This window comes from Spermophilus citellus (assembly GCF_964194105.1).
Source record: "Spermophilus citellus genome assembly, chromosome: 9".
NCBI classification, from domain to species: Eukaryota; Metazoa; Chordata; class Mammalia; order Rodentia; family Sciuridae; genus Spermophilus; species Spermophilus citellus.
This window is the reverse complement of record NC_138191.1, coordinates 105,510,475-105,538,039: the sequence shown is the minus strand read 5'-3', so window position 1 is coordinate 105,538,039 and position 27,565 is coordinate 105,510,475. Positions and strand designations below refer to the sequence as shown.

The window sequence follows — 27,565 nt, the reverse complement described above, 5'->3', positions numbered from 1 at the left end:
GATATATTTCTATCTTGACCAAATCTGTCCTAGTTATCATTGTCCCCTAAACAATAGGAAGTCCAAAGTCCAATAGTTCCCCAAATTCCTCTATCTATGATCACAAGTCATGGTTTCAAGATATATTTCTATCTTGACCAAATCTGTCCTAGTTATCATTGTCCCCTAAACAATAGGAAGTCCCCCCCCCATGCTATGTTTACGGTGTAACCAACTCTCCTTTGTTCTGCACACTGTACCTCTGCTAATGTGGCCAAAGTCTTCAGAACTCTTCTGGTTGATATAAATTCACCCAGAATTTCCTATGAATTCTTCTCCAGGCATCCAACCTACACTGGCAGAATTTGTTTTTTAGCTAACATATAAAAACAGTTACTTTCTTTGTTAAATTTCAATTGTATTCCAACAAGTAGAAGTGATTTTTGAATCTTGGTTCTGTACTCCCTAGTCTTGTCTCACTGTAAATTTGTCTGCCCTATTGTTTATGGCTTCAAGTTGTTGATAAAAAATGCTGAGCGGTGGAAAGGATAAAATCCCATCATATGTCACTGGAGACCTCTTTCCAATACTGGTTATCCAGCCATGATCTACCTAACTTTCTCTCTCCTTTATTTTGGGTCTAGTTTACTCTATTTACCCTTTTTCGAATCTCCCCTTGATACTGTATTTCCCCATTTTCTCATTTGCTTCTTTGCTGCATTTCTTGAGAGTCTAGTCTGCACATTCTCACATATCATCCAAAAGTGAACTGGATAGTCTGGCTTCTGCCTTGGCTTCTTCAACAAAACTGTTCTCACAAACATCAGTAACAACCTCAGAATTGCCAAATCTGTGGATTCTTTTCTGTCTTTGTCTTATTTAATTTCATTTCTGCATTTAGCAGAAATCATCGCCTTCTGTAAAAGCTCTATTCCCATGATATATCATAATCCCAGGAGGTGACTCTTCTAGATCTTTCCTAACTCTGAGCATTCCTACTCAGTCTCTTTAGGTGGCTCCTGTTCTTGCACCTGCCCCTAAAGTCCTCAGCTTTCCACCTGTAGTCCTATCTTCCTTCTTTTTATTCATTCATTTGCATGTTTGCTTATTCAAAATAAGTGACACTGAGCAACTCTATTACTTATATTAGATGCAAATAATATTAGATGGTAAGATACCATCTATGTAGATATGTAGCATAGTCCCTGTCTTTCAGAAGTTCAGGCTAAAGGTCACAGTACAATTGGTAAGAGCTTCTACCTCTGAAGGGAGGAGAGGTATGAAAAAGATGCTAAAGGAGCCAAGAGGAATGACTGAGCCACCTACAGAGAGTGGAAAGATTTGGATAACACTAAAATTAGTTTTAAACTGGTAGCAGTGGTGCACACCTGTAATCCCAGCAACTCAGGAGGCTGAGGCAGGATTGCAAGTTCAAGGCCGGCCTAGGCAGTTTATGCAAGACCCAGTTTCAAAGAAAATTTTAAAAGGGTAGGGATGTAATCCACTAAGAAAAAAAAAAGCCTTAAAGGATGAGTAGGAATTTACTAAACTCTCTCAAAAAATCTATTACTGCAACATTCTTCTGAAATTTTCTCATTCTCATTTCCCTCCTTGCTTTTTCCCTTCCCAAACTATTCTCCACACTGAGCATACAGAAGTCTTTCCACAAGTACAAATCTGATTCTTTGTAAAATTCTTGATGGTTCCTTTTGCCTATTGGATGAACTCCCAACTCTGGAGCATGATATGCAATCTGTTTTACTAATCTGACCTCTGGCAAGTTTGTCTCTATGCTTGGCAGGTGGTCTTGTACCCCATAATAGGGTCTATCCGTTGGCCTTGAAGAATCCAGCATACAGAAGGCATTCTCCCACACTGGCTACACTTACCCATAGGAGCTCAAATTCATACCTGATGGCCTCCCATATAGCTCTGAGCAGTCTTCCTCTCCCACTGCCCACATCTCTACCCCAGGCTGCAGCAAGGCCCCACAGCATAGGCAGAGAACAGGACAGCGGATGTCCAAAGGAGAAGATCAGAAAGGAAGAATCTGTAAAGCATGAGCACAGAATAATGGGCTTCATGAATACTTAGCATAAGGAAGAGAGGGGGAAAAAAAATCTGTGTAGCAGGCAGTTTTTGTAAAGCGTTGAACTGTACCACACATCACCCCCTGACAGGCCCTGATGTTAGCTCCTGGAATGGATCACAAGAGACTCATTAGAAAAAACAAATATTATCGCACGCTGAAATGATTTATGGAGAAAAATGAAAAATTTTGTGTGGTTGCGTTCCCTCTCACTCACTCCCCCTCGCCTCTGCCTTCTTATGGGGAAGTTATTTATGGCTCCAGACCCTTAACAAGAGAACAGCAAAGCTCTGGGCTGATCACTCCTGCAAACTGCCTACATTTGATTTTTATTAGTGACTTAAAGCTTCCTTTTTTTTTCTTTATTGTCCTGGGTGAACCAAAATGCATTTTAATGCCTGCTATTCAGGCCAGACAAGAAATGTGTATATGCCTCCCACACAAGCCAGCCATTCAGTGTCTCCGTCTAGAACTGAGGGTGATGAAGAAGGAAGAGAAGAGAAAGACCAAGCTTATGGAGAAGGCGTGTCAGGTGCCATGATCAGGAGCACTGACTACACATCGCCCTTGGGTGGGGGCTAGCCCCACAGATTGAACGGAGTAAGTTTCAGACAAGGAAAGGAGATGGTAATTACCACTTATCATGTTGTTTGCAAAATGGCAGACATTAGGTGTTTCCCTTAAATTATTTCACTTAGTCTTCCTAACAACTAGGAGTTAGGCATCCTTGTGCTCATTTTATAGAAGAGGAAACTGAACCTCAGAAAAGTCAAGAAGCTTATCCAGAGTCACACAGATATAATATACACAACTGTGTATATTTTTATGTTCTACTGTGTTCTGAATCATCTCCCAAGTTGGAGCATGATGTCTCTAGAATCAAAACTTGTCAGACCTATTTCATAGGCCCATTTTCTGGACAGGTCATCATCAAATCTTTGATGGGAGGTGCTGCTTCTCAAGGCAGCCGACGGGATCCTCGTGACATCTGGGTATCTCCCGGTTGGCCAGGTGCATTTGTATTCCAGTTGTCTTGCCCTGAAACATTGAAGCTATGTACATCCCTCTTACCTTGCATCTCCTGGGTATAGTTAATTTTATAAAATCAAATCTTTTTTATTTTTTATTTTATTTTGGGACAGAGTCTCACTAAGTTGCTGAGGCTGGCCTGGAACTTGAAATCCTCTTGCCTCAGCCTCCAGAGTTGCTGGGATTGCGGGCATGTGCTACCACTCCTTGCTCATAAACTCAAACCCTTAGAGATTCTCTTGAGAAAAAATTTAACTTCTGAAGTCCCCCAGGAGGAATGTGTCCCTTGCTATCCTCACTGTGATAATCAGGACCCACTCTACAGGGGTTCTGGGCTTTACCCAGCAAACTGTGGTTGGGCCTGTCCGTCCAGCCTCTGTGGTCATGGACCTCTGTCCCCATACTCTTGTCCTCTCGGCTCTCTAGTCTCTCCAGTTGCTTCTCATACTTATGATGCCAGCACTGGCCAGGAACAGAGTGGGCACCAGTGCAGGCCCCAGTGTACAATAACCACCATTTTTCATTTTCCTGTTTCTATTCTGATTCATCAATGGGTTTCTGCTGTTAATCAGACAGTTAATAAAGATACACAAGAAATCTCAGTGACAGGAGCTAACCAGGTCTTTCATATGTAGACAGGTGCCACAATTCCAAGGTTATAGCCTTCCTGGGGACATCAGTGGAGAGTAACAAGCTGAGCCTCAAGTGACTAGCCTTAGGAAACATCCTGCTAATGCCTCTGTACTTTGGGTGGCCCTAAGGGAGAGGGAAGGTATCTTGAGCGGAATGGCCACCAGGAAGCAGGAAACTATGACAGAGGTGACCTGGGAATCATGGCACAATCCCAGCTATTCCTAATCTGCACTTTCTTCTCCACAGCTTTTCCCCAGGGGAAGCTAGGGTCCCAGGAAGAGAGGATGGTGTTACTGACAACAAGAGGTGAGGTCCCTATGCAGGCCATGGGGGCTGTACCTCTTTGTGACCCGTAACTCACTTTGACATCTGAACAGAAGGAAGGGCTGCTGAGGAAGGAGCAGCCCATCCTCCCTACCCGCCCCCCCCCCCCCCCCCGAATTTAATTCACAGGACAACAGGGAGCTCGGCCTTGGGACATTGCCAGCATTTCCTCCTGAACCCCTGAGAATTTTGGCAAATTGGGCTGGGTCAAAGAACCTGGAGGAGGAGCAAAGGAGAGCTGGAGAAAGGAGTGGGCACCCCGAGTGGGCACCCTGAGTGGGCCTGGAGCCTGGAGGGGCTAAGCCTCCCAACCCTGCCTCAGCCCCTCCCAGGCGGGCTTCAGGGCCAGCCCACTGGGCCTCATTCCTGGAGGGCCTGTCTCTCGGCAGGGTTGCTAGGTGCGGTGAGCCGGGTGCCTGCCACCGGCTGGCCAAGGCTCTGCCTGGAGACCATTGGGGAGGCTGGGAAGAAGGAGCTGCATTATTTGGTTGATCCCTCCCTCCCTCCCCCAGCCTCAGCACAGTGAGCTTTCCGGAGGGATGGTTATGAGCCAGCCCATCCCCAGGCCTTCCTCTTTGTGCAGAGACCTCCCCATCAGACCCCCCACCTTCGCTGGCTGCCCCCTCCCCCTTCCCTCCAGTTCAGCAGAGCCAGAGTTAAGCCCGGGGTTAATGCCCAGTGACACCTGCAGGTTGGCTAGTGTTGTTGACATGAGGGTGGGGGGAGGGGAGGGGGTGATGGGGGAGATCGTTGGTGGCTTTATTATGGAGAACTCAGCAGGCCTGGGGCCTTCTATTGTCCAAGTGGCAAATAAATAAATAGGAGAAAGTAAGTCTTCCCCATGGCTTACCAACGGGAGGTTAACAGCTGGACATGACATGACAAATTGGGCATTTTTCTTTGGGGACTGATCCTTACAGCAGCTAGCAGGGAGAATGAGAGAGGGAGGGAGGGAGGGAGGGAGGGGGAGAGAGAGAGAGAGAGAGAGAGAGAGAGAGAGAGAGAGAGAGAGAGAGAGAGATGGCAGTTAGAGAGAAAGCGAGCCAGAGCACAAACAGGCTCATCACAGAAGTCCACATTGAAGCCATGTATACGTGGACATGACTGTGTGACTGGGGTGTACAGGGAACATGGCAACATTTTGGACCTAAAAAAAAAAAAAAAAAAAAAAACAAAGCAAAACAAGCTACCTCCGGAGTAAATCCCAGAGCCTTGGCAGCTGGGTATCTGGCTGTAGGGGGAGACGCACTGGGAGCTGTCACCATGGATGCCTTACCTCTTCTGCCAAATGCAAAACCAAAAGGTGGACACCAGTTCTATTCTAAAGAATCCCTTCCCTCCAGGTGGGTGGTGGAGCAAGCAGCCTAGCTCAAGCCTGATTAGGAGGCTGTCTCTTGCACCAGGTTCAGTTGACTAGAACTGGTCCAGGCTGGACAACAGCGCCTCCCACTTGTCTCTGTAGCTGGGGTCAGGAAGCAGCTCTCCCCTGACCCTGTACCACCTTTCTCTTCTTTAGGCAGTGCCCAGCAAGAGGCCTGGAAGAGCAGAGGAAGTAACCCCTCCAGAACAGTGGTCTCTGTTGCCCACTGCAAGTTGAATTCAGGTGGGAAACAGGAGGGATGGGAGACTGCTCATCTCTGCCAGGGACCTGCACCTGGAACTGCACCTCTTAAGCCAAGGGCAAATGGCCATTGTGTTCTGCCAAGGCAGCAAACTATGGCAGCCAATAGCTTGTGGCCTGGAGTCAATAGGCCTGAGATGGAATCCTGTTCCTCTTGGCCCCCCAGTTGTGATATGCTATTTAATCTCTCTAAGCCTCAGTTTCCTTTAGGTAAAATGGGATAATACTATACCTTCCACCTAGGCCACTGTGAGGTTTAAATGAGTTAATGCATGTGAGTGCTGAGTGCAGCGTATGATAGATCCTTTATAAATGCCACTTAGTACTGCTCTGGGGTTAGCCAGCCTTTTCCTCCTCCATGTTGCCTTGTGCTTTAATACTGACGGGAGGACCCTATGGAACTGTCTTGTGGCGTGGGAGGGAAGCACACAGCCAGTTCAATTCATAGAAGTTACATCTCCACCATCTCCAGGCTAAGCATGGATTAGTCCACAGCCCTCATGGAACCCTGCCTGGAAGAACCACCTCCTTCCATTCCTCTTTCCAAGACAGTGGCTGCAAGGAGAAGCCTTGCTGGCAATGATTCTGCCTTATGCCCACTCCATGAGGGAAGCCTGGCCAGATTACCAAAGGTGTTCAGAGGGAAGAAAAGATTCCTGACTTTCAAGAGCATTTGTTTGAGTGTTCATCTTGAAAACAAACTCTTCATTCTCCCTCTGGGACCAGAGAAAAACCACAGGAAAATAGTGAGAAAAAGCTGAGTTAATTAATTCATCTAAGAAATGCTTATTGAACATGTACCAAATATCAACACAGCTCTCTGTCTTGGGAATAGAGCCATAAACAAAGCAGGTGAAAACCCCCTGCCCTCAAGGAGCTCCCACTGCAGATCTCCAAGACAGCAAATGGATCCCCCAGAGTTGTCTCCATCCTTCCATGGGCTCCTCAGCGTGTCGATGGTCTCATATGTTCTTTGTTACTCTTCCTGTTGGATTCAAATCAGGCTTCCCAGGAGAGGGGACCTGAAAGATGTGCAGGACAAGAGAGGAGAACTTTCTCTTGTCCTGCACAACATAGGTACCTTAGGGATAATTCCTGGAAGCATCACTGGGGAAGTTTGAGAGGAAGAGGAATGTGCAGAATGAAGCCACCATATATTTCATGCATATTCCATGTCAGAACTGCCAGGCACTTTATGTAGGTTGTCTAATTTCACCCTTGCAGGCACTCTGCAAGGCAGTTCATATTATCCCCCCCTGGACACTAAGATTCAGAGGAGGAAGGGACTCACCCAAGCTCTTTAGCTGGGAAATGTCAGAAATTGGATTTGAATCCAGAGCCTTTGTTCTTTCACGTATAATCCCCATACTGGTTTGCTGGAGAGAGGCTGCCAGAGGGCTCAAAGAGGAGGCAGGCGCTGGGAGAGCTAGCCAGAGCAAGAAGTATCTAAAGGGCAAAGGAGAAGAGAAATCAGGCAGAGGGAGGGTTGAAGACGGGTGAGACCTCAGAGGCTTGCTACACCAGCATACTGCCACTTCTTCATTAGAACGCTCCATTATGGCCCCTACTTTGTGGCAAATCCCACTGTAGGAAGTGAGGGGCTACCTGAACCTGAGAGAGACAGGAACTAGTCCTCTGAAGAGCCTTGCCAGACCCTAGAACCAAAGGGGTGGAAGGTTTAGAGAAAGGTTTGAAAGGTGTAGGACTTTCACATGTGACAAAGAGGAATTGCATTCACCGCCGGATGGGCACCTGGGGCAGGTTGTGGAAGGAATTGGGGAGTCACTCTCAGCCTTGGTTGCTCTGACCATTCAGCCTCCTTATGGCTAGTACCAAAAAGCCAAATCCTACCCTCCCCAAGCAAGCCCAACGACTTGACTCTGGCGCCCAGGTCCAGCCTAGATTTCCCATGGCCAGGGCTTCTACCTGGAGAATCACCTGCACCATAACGATCTGAGCAGGAGCCACACAGCTTTCTTCTTCCAGGAAGTCCCTTCCCCCAGCCCCTGCTACTCACTCCCCTATATAATATTCCACGTTAGAGCTCATAAATGCTGCTGTGGGTCCCCAGCCTGATTGAATTTGGAAGCCATTGTTTACAGACGTCTGGCTGTACAGGGGGATTTATTGAATTTTCCATGAAATGTTGCTCCCCTAATGCTGTAAAAGGCAAGCAGCCCACATCAGAGGAGCCCTGCGTTACAGGATCATGTTACCCCGAGATGGAGTGCTTGCTTCACAGTCGTCATGCACCAAGCTCTGGCTCTGGGCAGGCAGGAGGGACTTCAGAAATCACACCTGACCCCTCCCTGACACCCCAAAGCTTGGACTTCTGCCCCTCCATTTCCCATTCGCTTGCAGTTAGTCTAAAAACCCTGGGGATACCATCTCGAATTCTCCCAAGTCCACTCTCCTGCCCATCTCACCTGCTGCTGTTGTAGTTCAAACATCGACATCGACATCGCTGCAGTCACTGCTCTGCTCCTACCTGCAGCCTTTTCTCACCTGCCCTATGCCCTGCATCATACCCCGCAGGGCACATGACATATAGCAGGTGTTCAATAAACAAAGGAAAAGAAGGAGACAAGGTAGAAAGAAAGGAATAAGGAACTGAGGTGTTCATGAGTGTCACTGGTTGAGACATTTCTGCCATCACCCTTCCCCTTTATTGAATCTGTTCTTTTGAAGGTCATTAATCTGAATCCCCAAATCCATGTTAGACCTCACCTCTCAGCATCTCTGACCCTGCTGGTCACCTTCCTGAAATCCTCTAGACCCACTGTCACAAGAGGCTGTAATCTGTGGACACAAGAGGCCCCAGGACAGGGGATAGCATAACCAATAGCCCCTCGAGAGCCGAAGTGGAGATGTTCTTGTGTGTACCACAAAATGCAATCAGACCAAGTTTTCCTATGTTAAAAAGCACATCCTTTAAACCCTACACTCCTTGAGCTTCTATCCCCTTCACTGCCTCATTGCTCAAAGGTTTATTTATATTTAACCAGCTCCACTTCTCACCCCCGGCTCATTTCTGCCATCACCCTTACCCTTTATTAAATCTGTTCTTTTGAAGGTCATTAATCTGAATCCCCAAGTCCATGTTAGACCTCACCCCTCAGCATCTCTGACCCTGCTGGTCACCTTCCTGAAACCCTTTTCTCTCCCAGTGTCTCTTGTACCACGCTCCTGGTTCTCCTTGCTGACAGTTCCTTCTCACTCTTCACCCTCCTCCCATCCTAAATAACAGGAGGTGTTTCCCAGTGTTCTGTCTTTGACCCTCCTCCCTCAGTGTGCACTTTAATCTGATGAGCTCATCTGTTCCTACGCTCAGCTATCATCTTTATTTAGAGGACTCCTGCATATAAAACTCCAAATCTGACCTCTTATTGCTCTGCTCCCATTTTTCCAACTGCTTGGTGAATGTCCTCAGTGCTATGTCCCATAGACATTTCAAAATTGAATCTATCCTCTCACCCCCACCCTCACGATAATGCACCTTCAATAGGCCTTATTTCTGTTGATGACATTATCATTCTCTCAATTACTCAATCATGAAATCTTGAAGTGGTCTTTGGTATAGACGCCCTAGACCCACGTACCTACTGCATACTGAACAGCTCTTAACACAGCCATTAGTACCCCCAGCACACACACATGAACACACAATTTGTTCCCTTTCCTTTATTTCCTTGCTAGCATGAACAGGTCCACTATCCTCCCAGGAACCTAAGCCAAAAACCTAAGCATCCTCAGTCTTCTCTCTTGGCCTCCTATCCCCATGTCCCATCAGTCACTAAATCCTATGGGTTCATTATCATCCTTTATTTATGGCCCTCTGTCTCCAGTGCCTGGTACTTACTTTGAGTCCTCAATACAGTTTATCTCACTTATGTTGTCTAAAAGTCCTCCCAGTTGGTGTTCACCGTCCGGTCTCTCCTTTCCATTCATCCTTCATCCTGCTATTAGCATGATCTTGCTAAAATGCCACTCTAAAACCTGCTTAATCCTCCAATGGCTCCTCACTGCTTCCACCATGATAACCAAGCCTCCCCACTGCCTCTTAGCATTTGCACATGCTATTACCTTTACCTGGAATGCTCTACTCCCCTCAGACCTTCCATCCTAACCCCTTTATCCACCTCCATTTGATATTCTCTGATTTTTTTTTTTTTTTGGTTCAAGGGACTGAGCCCAGGGAGCACTAGACTGAGCTACAGTCCTAGCTAGACGTTTTACTTTTTATTTTGAGACAGAATCTTGCTAAGTTGCCTGGGCTGGCCTTGAATTTATAACCCTCCTGCCTCAGCCTCCCCAGTAGCTGGGATCACTGGTGTGCGCCACTGCACCCAGCTTCAATCATTCTTTAAGACCCAAGGTCCTATTCTTTAAGACTCAAAGATCCTGTTCTTTATGATGTTCTTCCCAACCCCTCCAGGCATAAGTGAGCCCTTCATTCCACTAAACCTCTCCCAAATTTGTTCATACCACTTCAGAACAGATAGGATGTCGCTGTATGATGGGCCATGTTCCCCAACATTTTGGGGCTTCCATATCCCCAACACCTAACACAGGGCCTTGCAGGTAGGAGGCTCTGAACAGTTGTTCAATGAAGATCACTTTTAAGTGAAGGAGGTACAACACACACAAGGAACTTTCCTCTCTACAAGTGGGATTCTTTCTCCACCTTTTCTGAGGCTCTCAAAAAGGGTAGATTCTGTCTTGCCTCACTGTTTCTAGGGTGAGTCCCAGTGTTTCGAGTTGTATGTGATTTTCACCAGCTACACCTTCCTCAAGTCATGGAACTCCCTGTCTCCAAGTTCTGCCTCCCCATTGTAGTGTTCCATCCTTCCTCGGTGTGGCTGAAGGGCCTCAGAGGGAAAACAGTGATGCTCTAGAGAGAGCATGTGTTCCCCACGTTAGGCAAACATGCCAAGCCGCAGGGGTGCCTGAGGAGGGGGAGGGAAGAATCCTCACCCCAGCCTTGTAGCTGGCAAACAGACCCCTCTTGCCCTGAGGAGGGGGTGGGCAGTGGCCCCAAAGAGAAGTGATGGGATGTTGTTTTTTCAGATTCCATTGGTTTATTTATCCTGTGCCTGGGTACCATCTGTACAACCTCCAAAGAGAGAAGTAGTCAGGGCTCCCCACCACCACAGGAGTCCTGTCCTCAGCCTGCAGCTGTATAAGGACCTGGAACCAAGCTAAGTTTGGATTTTATCCCCTGTGGGGTAAAAATCTCAGGCCACATGGTTCAATTGTCCAGAGATAAACGGAGAATAAATAGACCAGGAGGAAAGCACAGGCACAGGCCTGAGCCCTCCTGACTCCTGCCAGGTGTCCCTCCACAGTTCCCGTGGCAAGGCCAGAAGATCCAGGAGGTCTTGGAAAGACCAAGCATGCTCCAGAGAAGCCCAGGGGTCTCAGGCTTGATTCTCCTATTGTGCCAAAAGAGGCAAATATTGAGTGGAGATGTTGGGGTCATGGAATCAGCCCCTTGGAGGAACCCACTGTGTTCCAGTCTCTCTGGGTGCATGTTAGCTGGAAAGTTATTGAGTTGACATTGGTTTTGCACAGTTCTGGAAGATAACAGAACAAAACTCCTCCCCTGCATAGAAGACTTTTAGGTTTTTTTTTTTTTAATCAGTAACAGGCTGATGGGAGGAGTAAGAAATGGGTAAACCAGGAGAACAGGATATTCCAAAGAAATGCAGAAAGTTTGCATTCCATTCATCCAGAGGAGAAAGAATCTTCCCGGTCAACAACATCCTGGCAGCCCAAGACTTGCTGCAGATTCATACAGTACTTTGTCTCAACCCTAAGGTTGGGACCTAAGAGGTATACCAAAGTCTCACAAAGCCAGGTGAAGAATGACAGGCTCATCCTACCGCCTTAGATCTAAGCCCATAGATGGTTCCAGTGGTGAGTCAGAGTACTGAGGCCTGTGCTGCTTTAAGCTGTGCTTCTCTGAGATCTGGCCGGACCCCTGCTCATCTCATCTTTGCCCCACTCCAGTACCTTCTCCCCATGTGTGAGCTTTCCTAGTGTCACTTGAGCTATGGTCCTCAAAGCCATGAAGACTCTGAAGAGGTCTCTCCCTCCAGAGCCCAGATCCATCACTTAGGTCACTGAGGACATGTGGATATTCCCATCACAGCAGAGCAGAAACTAAAACCCTCACCAAAATTGGCTCCTTCTCCTACCCTCTGTGCTTTTGAAAGTGACAACCAAACTTATTGTCACCTTCAGTTCTTGCCTTTATCTATCACCCATTCATAATCAGGTTGCAAGTCCTATCCATTCTTTCCCCTATCAAAGGGGAAAATCCTCTCAAAATTACCCACAAGGGGGCAGGGAGAATCAACCTTGATCCTACCTCCCTAAGTTAACCCTTTTAACTGCATTTCTTTTCTTTTCTTTTTTTTTTTTTTTAAGTGAGAGAGTGAGAGAGGAGAGAGAGGGAGAGAATTTTTAATATTTATTTCTTAGTTCTCGGGGGACACAACATCTTTGTTGGTATGTGGTGCTGAGGATTGAACCCGGGCCGCACGCATGCCAGGCGAGCGTGCTACCGCTTGAGCCACATCCCCAGCCCTTAACTGCATTTCTTTTTGCAATGCAAAAATTGAAAAAACCACAAGGCTTAATGTCAGGAGTACTTGAATTTGAATTCTGGGTCTCCTGCTTGCAAGTTATATCACTTTGAGCTTCTTTCTTTCATCTGTGAAGTGGGGTGGCATAAAATCTACTTCATGGGACAGCAGTAAGGATTCAGGGGTTATGGTAAGGAAGATGCTTAGCACCATGCCTGATGTGTAGCAAGGCTCAAGAAATGTTATCTACAGATTTACAGAAGTTATGAAGGCCATACAGAGAGATTCTTTTGTCTCTCATACAGCTTCCCCTACTGTGAGCATCTTGTCACTATAACACCTCCATCAAAACAAGGAAATTAATATTAGGACATGTTAATATTTTACTAAACTACTATTCACTAAACTGTAGACTATATTTATATTTCCTCAGTTTTTCCACTAATGCCATTTTTCTCTTCAGAATCCAACCCAGGATACTATAATCCATTTGTATTGTGTTTTTTCCATTTATCATTTTATTGTGAGCACTTTCTAATTCCATTAAATAGGCTTCCAAAACCCATTTTCTAATGATGTTAAAGCATTTTTCTATGTGTATTTTAAAATGTTTAACCATTCTTTCTTGGATGACTATAGAGATGGTTTATTTTTCTCTTTCTCCTTTTTTTGCTCTTATTAATAACACACAGTTGAACATTTCTGAACATGCATATTTTCGAGGATTTCTTGAGGTTATAGTCCAGGAAAGGAAAGGATTGAATCAAGAAGTATGAACTTTTCAAAAGCTGTTGATACATATTGATAACCTTCCAGAGAGGTTATACCAATTCACAGTCTCATCAGCAGTGAATGATTATGCCCATTTTCTAAAACATCATCCACATTATCTATTTTTAAATCTTTACTAATGTGATTAGCAAAAAAAAAATTCTGCATTATTACAGCAACCTCCCTATTGGCCTCCCTACCTCCAATTCACTTTGCCACCAGGTTATACATCCTAAGATTCCAGTTTTACCATGTTATTTTTCTGCTCCCCTACTTGCCTGGGGCAAACTAGATTTTCTCAGGTTGACATTCCAGTAAGCCAAGCCTTATGTGTGCCTCCTCCTAACCTATAACTCTATTTTAACCTGTTCATGGGAGATGGTTGGCAGCCACCCTACCTTCAGGGCCTGACTCAGAACCGGAACTGATCTGATCAATGGGCCAGTGGAAGCCATTGCTCCTGTGGTGCTGGGGAGGTGCCATCCAAGCATGGACAGGAGTCTACTGAGATAGGAAGAGTGGAGAGTGCATGGCTGGTTCTGATAAAGCTCATCTCAGATTATCTAGGGTGCTCAGAGAAAGGAGCTTCAGTAGCAGGCTCAGAACTCATGAACGCAGGAACACCAGTTATGTAACTGGCTTCATTTAGGCTTGGAGAAGTCTCTAAGTAAAATACAAAATAGAGCTGGGGATGTGGCTCAGTAGTGGAATGCCCCTGGGTTCAATCCCTGGTACCCCCCACTCCAAAAAATAAAAAACTACAGAGAGAAGGTGAAACATCCCAGGGCTCGCAACAGCAGGGGATGTCACCCCCTATAGGGCTGTAGGAACATGTACCAGATCCCAGGAAGGACAGGGCTATGATCATGACTAGTCAGAGCTATGACCTTGGGTAAAGGAGTGCTGACCCATAGCTGGCAGAGAAGGAGCCAGGGTAATATTTACCCCAGCTATTGTCTAATGTCTTCCATGTGTCAAACCTAACAAGAATCCTGAAGGCAAGGCAACCATGAGCCCTCCATAATTCCTGCTTCAGCAATAACCTGCTGTCTAAGCTTGATGGCACCTTCCTGGCACCAGAGGGGCAATTGCTTCTGTTGGTAAAAAAGCAAGGAACTTGATCGAGGCAGTCCACAGAAGTTAGCTCCCAAGGCACAAAGCAGGACAGAGAAGGTGATGTGTGGATGTTGAAGGGCAAAGAGAGACATTCAATCATCCCCTACCTTTAAGAATAGAGGAAGGATGGAGATGAGAAGGGCTGGGACTCCTCCACTTGAGCTTCACCCAGGTCAAAGAGCAAGAGCCTCTGAAGAACGAAGCCCAGAATGTGGAGAGCTAGCACCCCAGTGAGCATCGAGGAGGGACTTGGGCAAAAATTGAAGCAACTGCTTGGGGGTGTTCTTCTCACCTACCCTTAATCCTTTGCTATCTCATTCTTCTAACTTAGTGTCAATCCCCAAACAAAGTCAGAGGAGGAATCCTGGCAGGTATTTGAAGATTACACTTTCTGATCTATTCATACTCAACAAAGCTGTCTGTCCCAAAAATCTGCCAATAGCTTCTTTGGTGTATATAGAGCAAAAAGCTCCAATGTCAGACCCAAGAACAGGAAACAGTTGGGCTGAAGGGGTCCCCATTGATCTAGGGCTTGAAATCAACTGAGAAGAGAATAAAGAGGCAGGAAGATCTACCTTCCCCCAGGCAAAGCTCTGGCGACAGAGTATGCAGTCAGCCAGGTGGGAAGTCAGTCTGGGTCTCAGATGGAATTGCATATCAAGCAGGTAGATGGCAGTGGCCTTCCAAGTTCACATTCCCTTTTGGTCTCTTCCTCTTTATCATATCTGTTTCCATTGTTATATCACAGACCTGTCTTTTAGATTTTGAAAATAGCATTCTAGGTAATCTCCCTGCAACAATTTTAATTCATTAATTCCTCCTCTACACTGTTTGGAGAGTGATACTTCTAAACTGCAAAGCAAATCATGTCCCACACCTTCCTTACCTCTCTCAATGGCTTTTTTATTCTTTTGTCTATAGGATCAAACGTGAACTCCTTGGTATAGTATTCAAAGTCCTTTATAACCTGACCTCACTGACCTCCCCAGTCTCAGCCCCTAAGTCTCCTCATTGCATACCCTCACTTCCAGCTATCCTGAACTCCTTCCTTTGAAGGTATCCATCCATGTTTACCTCAGTGCCTTTGCCTACATTGCTTCCCTTTGCTTAGAGGGTCAATAGTCTCTTTATCCACCTGTTGAACTCCTGTTCATCTTCTAAGAAAAGCTCAAATGACACATCCCTGGAGGAGGTACCCAAGGAGTTCACATGACTGGGCTGAATGCACTTGCCCACTGAGACCCCAGGAGGCCAGAAATGGCAAACACAATCCATGTATTCTTGGGGATCCATAGCAGCTCATTCTGCATCTCCCTAGGGACTGAGCTGAATGAGCTTTCTGCTTAGCTCTGGAATCTACCGGTTACTTTGTGTCTTAAATTTGAGAGCTACTAGAAACTGTCTGCTCCATTGCCTCTCAGGACTTGCTTGTCATTGGATTGTGAGGGTTTGCCTTGGGAATATTGGTCTGCCCAATAGAGTAGACCAGATTTCCCTGTGCCACTCAAGTGCCACTCTTCTGTAATCTTTGGGTATCTTTTGTTCTCTCTCTCTTACACACAATCTCTCACTGTACTCTTATCCATACCCAAATATGTCCTTCATTTTTTCACCCACACCCCCAAATCTTAGGACTTATTCTCTCTTTCTAGGATGCCTTTATTTCCTTTTTTACCTGCTAAAACCCATCTCATTCTTTAAGGCTGGTCTCCAACATCATCTTCTCCATACCTCACAGAATTGTTCCTATAGTCACCTGCATTTTTTTTTAAGAGAGAGTGAGAGAGGAGAGAGAGAGAGAGAGTTTTTTTTTTAAAGAGAGAGAGAGAGAGAATTTTTTAATATTTATTTTTTTTAGTTTTCGGCGGACACAACATCTTTGTATGTGGTGCTGAGGATTGAACCCGGGCCGCACGCATGCCAGGCGAGCGCGCTACCGCTTGAGCCACATCCCCAGCCCCGAGAGAGAATTTTTTAATATTTATTTTTTAGTTCTCGGTGAACACAACATCTTTGTTGGTATGTGGTGCTGAGGATCGAACCCGGGCCGCATGCATGCCAGACGAGCACACTACCGCCTGAGCCACATCCCCAGCCCATCACCTGCATTTTTCTTACAGCACTCTCTGTGCCCACCCTGTGTTGACCGTGTCCTTTCTAATCCCCTTATAAAAGTGTAAGCTTCTAGACAGAAACTGTTCAGCTTTACATCCTGCACAATGCTTTGCACACAGTAGGCACTCCATGAATATTTATTAGATTGGATTGAAATACCTTGAAAACCAGAATCATCCATATTCATTTATTCATTCACTGAACAAACCCTGATTCAGGAATACATATGACTTTGTCTTCCAGAGATTTCCCCAAATACATTTCAATTCATTCATGTTTTCTGCTTGGGATAATGAAATTTTTAACTTCACTGGCCACTGTACAAAATAGCAACCCCCTTTATCCATCTTAAATGTGCTCAAATTTCAAAGCAAACCCACTTTGCCTACAGTTTCAGGATTTTGTGAATAAGCCTCTAGTCACCTTCTCTACACCCTTTGGGACTTTCTTTCTGTCCCCCGGCAGCCTTCCCATGTCTAGACTTGAGAGTGAGTCATTCCGTCTTTTCTGCTAAGGAGGTTTTGCACCCCCTGGATCTTCTCCAGGATAGGGCACAACGACACATCTTAGTCCTGCAGGTAGGACTGTCTAGCTGGACACTTGGAGAAATATGTGCTCCTTCTTCTTTGATATCTTATTCACAATTCTCTTTGCCTCTTGGCCAACAGCCTCGGGAAACTGTCTAAATGAAGAAGGATTTCCAGGTCCTTTGCCAGAACCGAGGCTGACCATGCAGAGTTGAGCACTGGGGAGGGGATTTTGATGTGTTTATCACAAAAGGCATTGCCTTGCACTTGTCCACATTTAATTGAGTCTGTAGCCTTTTGCCCTGAAATCTTCCTGCCAACTAAATCCAGAAGGAAGCTGGAGAAGAGCCTTCCCAGCCCATCCCCTGCCACATAGATGTCTGCCCGCCAAGGGCCATACCTTGGGTTGGGTGCCTGGGGTTTTTCTTTGACACCTTGTGAAATATCAGAGCCTCTTCAATTCTCCCTGTCTAATCAGAATGTGTAAGACTTTGTCGAAGTTTTCAAGGACCTCATAATAGGCTCGAGGCAAGAACAGATACACAATTTTGGTACTATTTGTGGTAAGGTCTGCTATTTATTGAACATGTCCTATATGCCAGGTACTTGACATACATTCTTTATACTGAGTATCAAGTTAAATCTCTACAATGACCCTGCAAGGTAAGTAATTTAACCCCATTTTATAGATAAAGATGTGAAGGCACAGTTTAAATAACCTCCCCCAAGATCTCACAGCCAGTAAGTTCAAGAGCTAGAATTCAGACCCAAGTATGTCTTGCTCCAGAGCCTGTGTGTCCTGTACCACTACATGACATGGCCTCAACAAAGAACAACAGATAATAAACCTGGTGAAAGTGATTCGTTATTGGACTATTCTGGTCTCTCCTGAGTTACCTGTTACCTGTAACAGCCTAATCTTTTCATACCTTAGCTTAAACCTCATCTTCTAAAGGAAACTTTTCCTAGTCCCCATCACTCATTCCCATAACACCTGTCCTTGTCCCCTGCAGCCATTGTCTAGGCAATTGTTTCTGTAATGTTTTCCTGTCTTGCTAGAAAGAAAGTTCATGAGGGCAGGGACTGTGACACTTTTGTTCCTTGTTTTGACCCTAGTGCCTTGCCCAGCACTAACATATAATATGTGCTCATTAAACCTGTCTTTCTCAGGATGTCTCCCTTATCCCTCCCCTACTCCCCTCCTTGAAGCAGGACACCCCAGGCCAACCTCCTCTGCCTCTTCCACCTTGCCTCCAGCACTTCCTTCAGTGACAACATCCCCTTGCCTCCTTTCATGAGTCAGCTTTCCAGACTCTTGGCTATTCCGGGAGTTTTATTCACACTTCCATGCTGTTTTGTGGAAGCAGGGCTTCCCCTTAGTCCCAGCAGGGCAGGTGCTGACAGGAGCAGCCGATAACTAGGATACCAGGTTTCCCTTTGCTAAGCTTTTTCCTGGGAATGATTTAAGGCCCTGAACAGATAAGTGAAGAGCAAACCCGCAATGAAGTCAGCACTCTGCTTATTAAGTGGAAAAAGCTGTGCTCGGCTTATTGAAATGTTCATTAGACAGATATATAGAGATGAGAAGGAGGGAGGGAGGGCAGGCAGCACCAAGGATCCAGCAGGCAAGCGCCAGCGGGCGAGGCAGGGGGCATCTCCGGGGAGATTTCAAACTAGCCTAGGAGGAAGGGTGCCACCGGGGCAGGTGGGTAATGCCTGTGGGGAAGGGGCCACAGCTCTGACTCGTGGGAAGGGGAGCCGAAGGAAGAAGGTTGGCCTGACCTCAAGGGAGATTTGTTGGAGAAGCTGTCAGCTTCATGGGACCGTGGGTGGAGAGGACTTTGGCCCTAAGGGGTCAGGGCATCCTGGTCTCCTTTAGAGCAGACCCACTTCTCTGCATCAGTGTAGTTCTCTTTATACCAGGAACATAACTTCTGAAGTTTTGTGACCCAGTTCGTTTGTCCATTTTGAAAGCAGGAGGGTGACCTGTGATCTGCCAGGAAAAAAGGGCCTGTACAAAGAAGCATCATGAAGCCACCCACAACTTCTTCTCTGGAGGAGTCATCTCTGACACAGCCCCCTTCCCCTACCTCCAGCTCCATGAGCCCAGAGCTCCCTCCAGGGAGGGCATTTCCTGGGCTGGGAGTTGAGTCTTGCTGAGGGTCCCCCTCAGCCCAGGCAGAGACTGGCTCCTTCAGCACCCTCCTGGCTCCCTGGCTTCTGACCTTCTCAGCACCTATCCACGCGCCCCAGCAAAGCTCAGCGCTTCAGGGAGGGGGTGCTTTAAAAAGGCTGTAGCCACTTGACAATGTCACCTCCTGAGAGATGATGAGAACTCCTAGTGAGCAGGAACTTGCCCTAAATCATCCCATGTCCCCAGAACTGTCAGGACCCAGCCCCCCAAAATGGACCTCTTCTATCTGAGGTTTAATTGCTTGCTGATTGAATGGATGAAGATTCTCCCCTCTCTGCATTCAGATGTTGGAAGGCAGATGAATCATAATGTGACTGGAGGGGCAGGTCCTGTTTCCCAAACAGGAAAAACAGCCTCAAGATTTTCCAATATCTTCAGATTCTTTCCTGCTTCATTGATTTGGCTCCTGGAGGGTAGAGGTGCTGGTGACTAAATAGATAAGAAAAAAAGAGAGTGCTTGAGAAACAAGTGTGAACAGAACAATAAAGATACTATCTTTAGGGTTTCAGATTGTTTCACACCCATTGATCTCAGTGGTTGGGCTCCTGTTACCTGTCAGGCACTGTACAAGCACAGGTCACCCTGGTAAAGGAACTGCCCCATTCCTACTCTTGTGTAGCTGTAGCCTTGTGGAATGTAAACGTCATAACAATTCTTCATTAATTCTTTTGTTCAGCAAACAATGATGCCAAACTGGACTCCTGGGGATGGAGAAATGAATCAGACATGAATCCTGCCCTAGAGGAGTTTACAGTCTATGAGGTACATGTACAAGGAAAGAGAAGATTGTAGAACAGTGTGATCAATGCACTGAGCTTACCCAACCCTAGAGGGAGGGAAGCCTTCCCTGAGGTGTTCCAGTGGGTCTTTAAAAAAGAACATGTGTTCATCCAGCATTCAGGGAGAAGGAATTTCTAGGCAGAGAGATACAGATTTGAGGGGAAATTCAAATAGTTCAGCCTTGGAAAGAGAATGGGGGAAAAGAGTGTAAGAGTTAGGCAAGGGGGTTGGGGATGTGGCTCAAGCGGTAGCGCGCTCGCCTGGCATGCGTGCGGCCCGGGTTCGATCCTCAGCACCACATACCAACAAAGATGTTGTGTCCGCCGAGAACTAAAAAATAAATATTAAAAAATTAAAAAAAAAAAAAGAGTTAGGCAGGGCCCAAATCCTGAAGATATTTCCATGCATGTTAAGGCGTTATTCCCATCCTGAAGGCAACTGGAAGTCACTGAAGGAGAAAGACCTCGCAGCAGTGTAGAAGAGGAGTTATCTAGATGGGCTGACCAAATGCTTGACTCAATTGGGGGCCAGCTCAGTGGCTGCTATGGTTTGGATGTAGTTTGTCCCCATGTGCTAGAAGCTTGGTTCCCCAAGGTAGCAAATTAAGAAGTAGTGAAATGTTTAAGAAGTAGGGCCTAGTTCACTGGGGCATCCCCGTAGGAAGGGATTAATTCTGGTCTTATGGAATTAGTTGTAACCAAAGCAAGTTGTTATCCAGCTACAGACCCCATGCACTTGCCCCCTTCTGCACATGGCCATTTCTCTTTCCCTTTCTCTACCATGTTGTGACATAGCCCAGGGGTCAATGCCATGTTGTTCCAACCTTCTAATTACGGGAATCATGAGCCAAGCACCTAGCTGAGGTATTTTGTTTCAGTAACAGAAAATGAACTAATACAACAGTCTAAGTAAGATGGAGCCATCTGACTAGATCAGTGACGCTGGGGAGAAGGAAGTAGGAATGGATCAGGTGGCTCAGCAGGAGGTCTGAACAAGGCTTGGTGACCTGATAGCCACAGGAAATAAACAAGGAGCTATCCATTTTACAAGTGGGGGAGAGGGCACAGGAATATCATCTCCCTGGACCAGAGCTGTGTGGGGAGTCCTTGGCACTGTAGGGAACTGTGGCTGCTTAAACCCACGTTGACAGTCCCTGCCTCTGATGCTGGGGCTGCTGACACCTGCTCCCAGGCCTTGATGACTCCATTTCCCAGCCCCCTCCCTCTGCCTTGCTGACTTTGGAGGTGATTAGTAATAAAAATTTAACAAGCATCCATAGGTGCGTCTCCCTGTCACTTTTATGAGGCTATTTCCTGAGCAAAGATATAGGAGCGCCTTCAGTCTCTCCCAGCCATGTTGCTGCTGCCACTGTCAGTCTCGACTTCAGCCTTAGCAGGTCCCAGACAACTACAGGGGCTAAGTGGAGGGTACCCAGAGGAGACTGGAACAGCTTAGCTCAAAGAAGTACAAGCTGGCAGAGCCCATGTATGCCCCCAAGGGCTTTTTGGCAATTGTCCCTGGGAAGCCTGGAACAGGCTTCACTGCCTGGGCCATTATAAATCAAAGGAGGCCTCATTTCTCCTGTCTTTCCCTCCCCGCCTGCCTCCACCCTACCCGTTCTCTTCCATCCTTGTCCTAGAGTTGTTTTTCTCATTCATTTGATCAGTGTGTATTTATCCAGTGCCATCACAAATGAAGATTCCTACTTGCTCCCTGTCCTTGGGGAGCTGGTGACCTGAATGGGACTGAGAACAACAGACACCCACCAAGTGACCAAAATGCACTGAGATCGGAGTTCTCATAGGCACACTGTGGTGGGGACTAAGTGAAGCATTCGTGAGCCTGGGGACAGGGAGAAGCTGGACGACTTTCTCCAAGGAGACAGAGGCCTGAATCTTGTTGAATAAGAACCTTTATGAGCTGGGGTGGAAGAAAGGCAGCCCATTCTTTTCTGGCAAAGTCCTATGTCCTCAAAAGCAAGATGAAAGTGGGTTTGTGCAAGTTGAGTTTCCTCTAACTAGGCTGGGCTGAGGTTGAGGTAGGGCCCCCCAAGACACTGGGCCCCAGCCGCAAGAGCAGGCTGCAGTGGCACTGTGATTCTGGTAGACAGCAGAGGAGACTTGGGGTGCTGTTATTTCCTCTCCCAATGGTTCCTGTTTCAAGTTCACTAGGGAATTGGAGCCAGGAGAACAGGAAGAGGGGGGCTGCTGTATTCAACACTATTAACTCCTCCCTCATTCTTGAAATTCTCTGACATAGTTGTTTCCTGTAGGATGACATAATGCCAAGACACCTTCGCCTTCAGCAGACATGGTTTCCAATCAGAGCTTCTAAATTTTAATCCCTTGATGATACCTCAAGCAAGTTTCAGTCTCTGAACCTTTCTCCATCTAAAAAATAGAAATAATAGTAACCACTGCAGAAAGTTGTTATGTAGCCCAAATGAAACAGCTGGGCAGTGTGGGGACAGCCTTGATGTGAAGCCAATTACTTTAGTTCCCTTCCTCCTCCACCTCCACCTCCCTAGCCCCTCTGGTCGTTCCTTCCAGGGCTCTTTTTCTTCCAGGAGCTCCTCAATGTCCCTAGAGCTGATATCCCTGAAACATCTTTCCTGGGTTGGAAACCCTCATCCACAGAATGAACTAGTTCAGTCTAGTTCAGCATTTATTAGATTCTCATCCTGTGGGGCTCCACTGGGCCCTGTGAATTCAGAACTTGTACCTGTTCTTTGGGGACTTGTCATCTTGTAGAGTTTTACCCACTGGCCTGTTTCTTCTGTGAAGTTAGAATTGAGGTCATCTGCTGAGGAGTTTGGGGAATAGGGGATGAGTGGGGGACCAGAGTGGTAACTATTAAAGATAGCAATATGAGGAATATTTCTCAAATTCCTCTCTTCTTTCTATTAGTTCTGCTCACATCATCTCTTGCCTGGACTATTGCAATAGCAGCTCACTCAGGGTTTCAACTGCAGCTAATCATTGAACTCCCCTAGTTGGGCAGGACTTTCCAGAAAACCTAATGTATGGACCTCTGACCAGGGATTCTGATTTAATTGACCTCAATGCGGCCTGGACATCAGCATTTCTAAAGCTCCCTATTGTGTGACCAAGGTTGAGAACCTCTATTCTGTCTTTCCGTCTCTGTTCCCATCCCCACTTGTCAGATCTATACACCACCTGTGGCCAGGGTGAGCCTTACACAAGATAGTTGTGTTGTTCCCTTGCTTACCAGCCCCTTGGATTATAGGTTCCTCCAGAACAAGAACTTCTGGGAATTGATTGTGTCCCCAGCACTTAGCATAAAGCCTGGCCTGTAAAAAGTGCTCAGTCAGCATTCCATGAATGAATGAACCAGTGAACAAACTGACCAACCAGTAACCCACAAACTGGCAGATGTTGGTTCTGTGCCAAGGCATATGTTGGTAGATTATAGCAGTTTGCCATGGAACCAAGAGAATAAAGCCAGTTGGGTACAGATCTAGAAACCTGGGGAGAAAGCAGGGACGGAGGGAGGGCAGGAGGAGAGGAGCAAGAAAGGAGGCAGAGAGAGGTCAGAAAGGCGGAGTTTCCTGAGAGGTGAATTATCAGAGGGACCACCATGGGTCGGGCAAGCACCTCCGCCCAGGAGTAATGGAGTTAGGGAGGAAGGCCCAGGCAGAACTGGAGAGAGCAATGGGAGCTGCTTATTCTGCCCCCAGGAAGTGCAGGCTGGGGACAAGCAGGCAGGAGGCAGCAGGCCCATTCCTCAGCGGCTAATGCCCCCAGCCTAACCCAATTACCCCTTCCTTCTCCCTCAGCCCAGGCAAGGGGGAGGTTGCATGGAGGGCAAGCATGCCCCGCAGCTCGGGAGGTGGGGACCCGGCTAGAAATCCAATGAGGAGATCCACTTTGGTATTAGCCTGAGCTCCCCATTTTAGCTGGAGGGGCTTGCAAAGAGTCTGAGCTGGGGCCAGGAAAGATGCTGCTGGGAGTTCTGTGAAACCCGGTGCCCTGCCCTCCTGGATGCCAATGGGACTAGATCTGAGACAGTCTCCTCCCCACCCTGTGACCCCATTCACCTGGCCAACAGCCTTACCTCTTCTCTGAGGCCAATTTGCTAGTGTGGCATTCCACCTGGGGCTGGCCCCCAGTGCTGCTTCTCACTCCCCACCTCACAGCCTCTCCCCCTCCCTCTCTGCTCCACATTGATATAAATGGAGGCTCAGGCTGCTTTTAAATAGTCCGATCTATCAGAGGGGCGCACGCTGCCCATAAATCTGCCGGAGCTGATGGCTCCCTAAGTGGACTGATAGGAGCTATTTCCGGCAAGGTGTTCAGTTACTCTCCCCCTCCCATCCCTCCCCCTAGCTTGCCCTTCCCCAGGGGCAGGGACCCTTTTTGTCATCTGGTAATTGGCATTTTTTCACTTGCACTTGGTCCTACAGAGGGCGTGCAGCGCCAGGCCAGCCCCTAACTGGATTAGCATTGGCTTTCAGAGGAGGCCCCTCTGGAGTGACCTTCCAGTTCAAGAGATCAGGATCGAGCTGTTGGCTCAACAAGGAAGGGGTGAGGTGGAAGGCGCGTGCCCAGGGGAGCCAACACTAAGTGTGGAGGGAGGGGGTGGCTGAAGTCCTCAGACCCTCTCTGGCTAAGCCTGCCTGTTTCCAAGGCACCAGCGTAAGGAGCATGGAAGGGACTGTGAGATAGGCTCTGGAGTTGAGGATCTCTATCCTGGCTGTCAGAGTCCATCTCCCCTACCCCACGAGAGCGACCTTGGGCTAGCCTTGAGTTTTCCTTTTTCACAAATGACCTAGTATTGAATGGGGGATAGGGGTCTGAGACTGGGATGGGATTCCTGTAGACAACAGTGTGGATCTGAAACAGAAGCTGGACAAGTCTCAGGGCCAGCTGTTAAACATAGGGCATCTGATGCAGGAGCCAGTACATTACCCTAATTTGGAGGGCAGCTACTAATGGATAGATTCCCTTGAGGGAAGGACAAAAGGCCTCTGGAGGTTGGGCCCTGCTTGGGGAGACATGGAGATGCCCTTGGAGGTCACCCCAGTGACCTCTGGTTAAGAGGTCACTATGGTCACTCAGAGATCATTGCTAACATAGCTCTATTTCCTGTCTCATTCCCCCTTTGTTTTCAGAGGACAGAGAGCTGAGCCAGCCCAGTGACATAGACCTAGGCCCTTGCCCCTGCCAAAGACTCCTAGAATATTCCACTAAGGTTCTTGTATCAAAAAAAAAAAAAAAAAAAAGGAAAAAACAGAGATGGAGAGGGCAGAGAAGAGCTGATAGAGAATTATTCCTTGAGCGTGTCCTTAGAGCACTTGTCAGGCTTCTTTCCTGAAATCTGGGTTCTTGGGAATGGAGTTAGTGAGTGGGTGGTGTTTTTTATTGGGATGCAGGAGGTGAGATATTCCTGCTTGTGGATTCTGGTTGGGAGCCAGGAAAAGTTCAAATAGAAGGCGCGGAAGAGTGTTATTTTGAACAAAGCAAGATTTTTATATTACAGTGACCCCATGTCTGGCCAGCTTTGGTAATTCACAAGAGGGTAAAGGGAAAATCAAAAGGTGAGATTCCCAGGTATGGGATCCGGGAGCAGGGACAAGAGCTGGCCGTATAGCCCTAGTCAGAGTTTTGGAACTGACCGGGACCTTTTCTCCTGCTCTAGGGAAGAGTCTAAGCAATGACAGAAGCCCTGTGAATAACATCAGGAATGTCTAACACCATGGAGATTGTTAAGGTCATCAATTCTTAAGTGATCTTTCAGGAGACCTGAAGAGAACCTACCCTTTCTGGGCTGGGTGACTTGAGGGGAATAGTTTTTGTTTAGAAGCAATCCTGAGAGACTCTGGGGCAGCCACCAATACCCAGGGGTAGCTTCTCAGAGCATGAGCAGTTGCCCTACCCTTCCTCCCTCCATTCATTCATTTCTCCCTTCAGTCGGATAATCCTCTGTGTAATCTGCCTGGTTCTGGTGAATGAAGCTGGGAGCATGTCCAGGTCCAGTTCCCACCCTCAAGGGGCTCACCTCTGGGAGGGAGAAATAATTTTCTGAAGAGATGACAAAACCCAGAGTGTGAGGCACCCAGAGGTCACTGCTGAAAACTAGCATGAGGCACTCAATCCCACCCTGAACCCAGGCTCCACCTGCACTTCTGGGCGTTTCCACTTGTCTGATCCTCAAACTCCACAAATCCCACCTGTCCACATCTCAACTTTGTCATCATACCTCTAAGTTTGTTCCCCCTTCAGTGTCCCTAACTCAGTGAATGGCACCACTAAGAACTGGCACTGTCATCAGAGCCAGAATTCCAGTTCATCCTCAACCCCCACATCCCACTAGTGATCCATCAGTGTCCCTTCTAACAACATAGGTGACAACACCATTCTACACCTCTGCCGAGAATCCTCCACTGATCATTCCTCTCCACCAGGGTAAAATTCTTTATAGTGGCCACAGAGTCTGTAGGACCACCTTCTTTTGTCCTCTCTACTTTTTTTTTTTTAATATTATCAAGGATTGAACCCAGGGGCACTTTACTTCTGAGCCCTTTTTATTTTATTTTATTTTATTTTTTTGTTTTGAGACAGAGCCTCACAAAGTTGCTGAGGCTGGCTTTGATTTTGCCATCCTCTTGCCTCAGCCTCCTGAGTCACTGGGATTACAGATGTGCGCCACTGCGCCTGGCCCTCTCTGCTCTTACATGCACCATCCCTGTCCCATCCTCACTCTACTCCAGCCACACTGGCCACCTGGTATTTCCTCAAACATAGACTATGAGATAAAGATATATTGTTATTATTTAATGTAGATGTTTGTGCACCTGTTCTTGTCCTCCCACTTGTGATCTTAGGAATACTGAATTTACCTTCATTCTTGTCAGATAAATTAATCTTTGTAACCCCAGTGCCTAGCACAGTGCCTGGCACAAGGTGGATGGATTTTTATTTAATGTCATGTGAGTAAATGAATGAGAAAATACCAAAGAGGTATCCTGCCTGGAGAAACGCACTAGTCCAACCCCCATGCAGGATTTAGAAGTGTTCTTCTGGAGCCATTGCCCTCCGAAAACACTGTCCAGACCTATGACAAGCCTAGACAGAAAGGAGCCAAGGCCGTATGCCCAAGGCCAATGAAGAACGTGATAATCACTTGTAGATGCCCAAGCATTTGAGCTGTGTTTGAAAAATGAGGAGGTTGCCCAGAGTGGGGCCAGGAAGGATGGGGTTGTAAAGGCAGGACAGCAGTGGCCTGTCGAGGAAAGGCCTGGAGGCAGTCCAACTTGGAGGCATGCAGAAGGCCGCCTGGCAGTGTCCCAGCTCTCCCACAGACACACTATGTGGCTCTGAATAACTCATCACCTTTTTTTAAGAAATAAGAGGTTAGATGGGAAGATTTCTGGGGACCATTCCTACTTGAATATTCTAGGGTGCTACAGAGACTCTTAAGGTCCAGATTGCCTGAGTTTGGAAGCTCAGCAGAGGAGCCTGGCTTTGGTCTTGTTGGCAGCACAGTTTCTAGGCAGAAAAGTTTGGCTTCAGAACTTGGTCTATGAACTAAAGGCAAAAACTTCCTCTCAGCCCTCTATACAGACCTTGAGGCTTCAGGAAAATTGATGAAGAACAAAGACTTCATTTGCGGGCAGTCTGAGGTGTGTGGAGCTAAAGAGAGGTTGGTTATGGCAAAGGCATCGTCTCCCCCTGGGACACTCCGGAAAGGGGCTTTTGTCTGTTTTTAGACTAGCTTGTCTCCCCGCCCCACGATCCCCAAAAATTATTATAAAGAATTATTGCCATTAGTACGTCTTTC

General features: G+C 47.0%; 1 protein-coding gene across 1 annotated transcript in view; it reads left to right on the top strand.

The window, feature by feature from the left end:
- Nucleotides 1-27,565, top strand: part of LOC308655554 (E3 ubiquitin-protein ligase RNF220-like) — a gene marked incomplete at its 3' end in the record, with an annotated part of 204,243 nt that overhangs the window by 115,293 nt on the left and 61,385 nt on the right. The window contains exon 3 of the mRNA XM_081305624.1: nt 5,571-5,657. Within this exon, the coding sequence (XP_081161750.1) occupies nt 5,571-5,657 (87 nt within the window). The remainder of the gene's footprint in view (nt 1-5,570; nt 5,658-27,565) is intronic.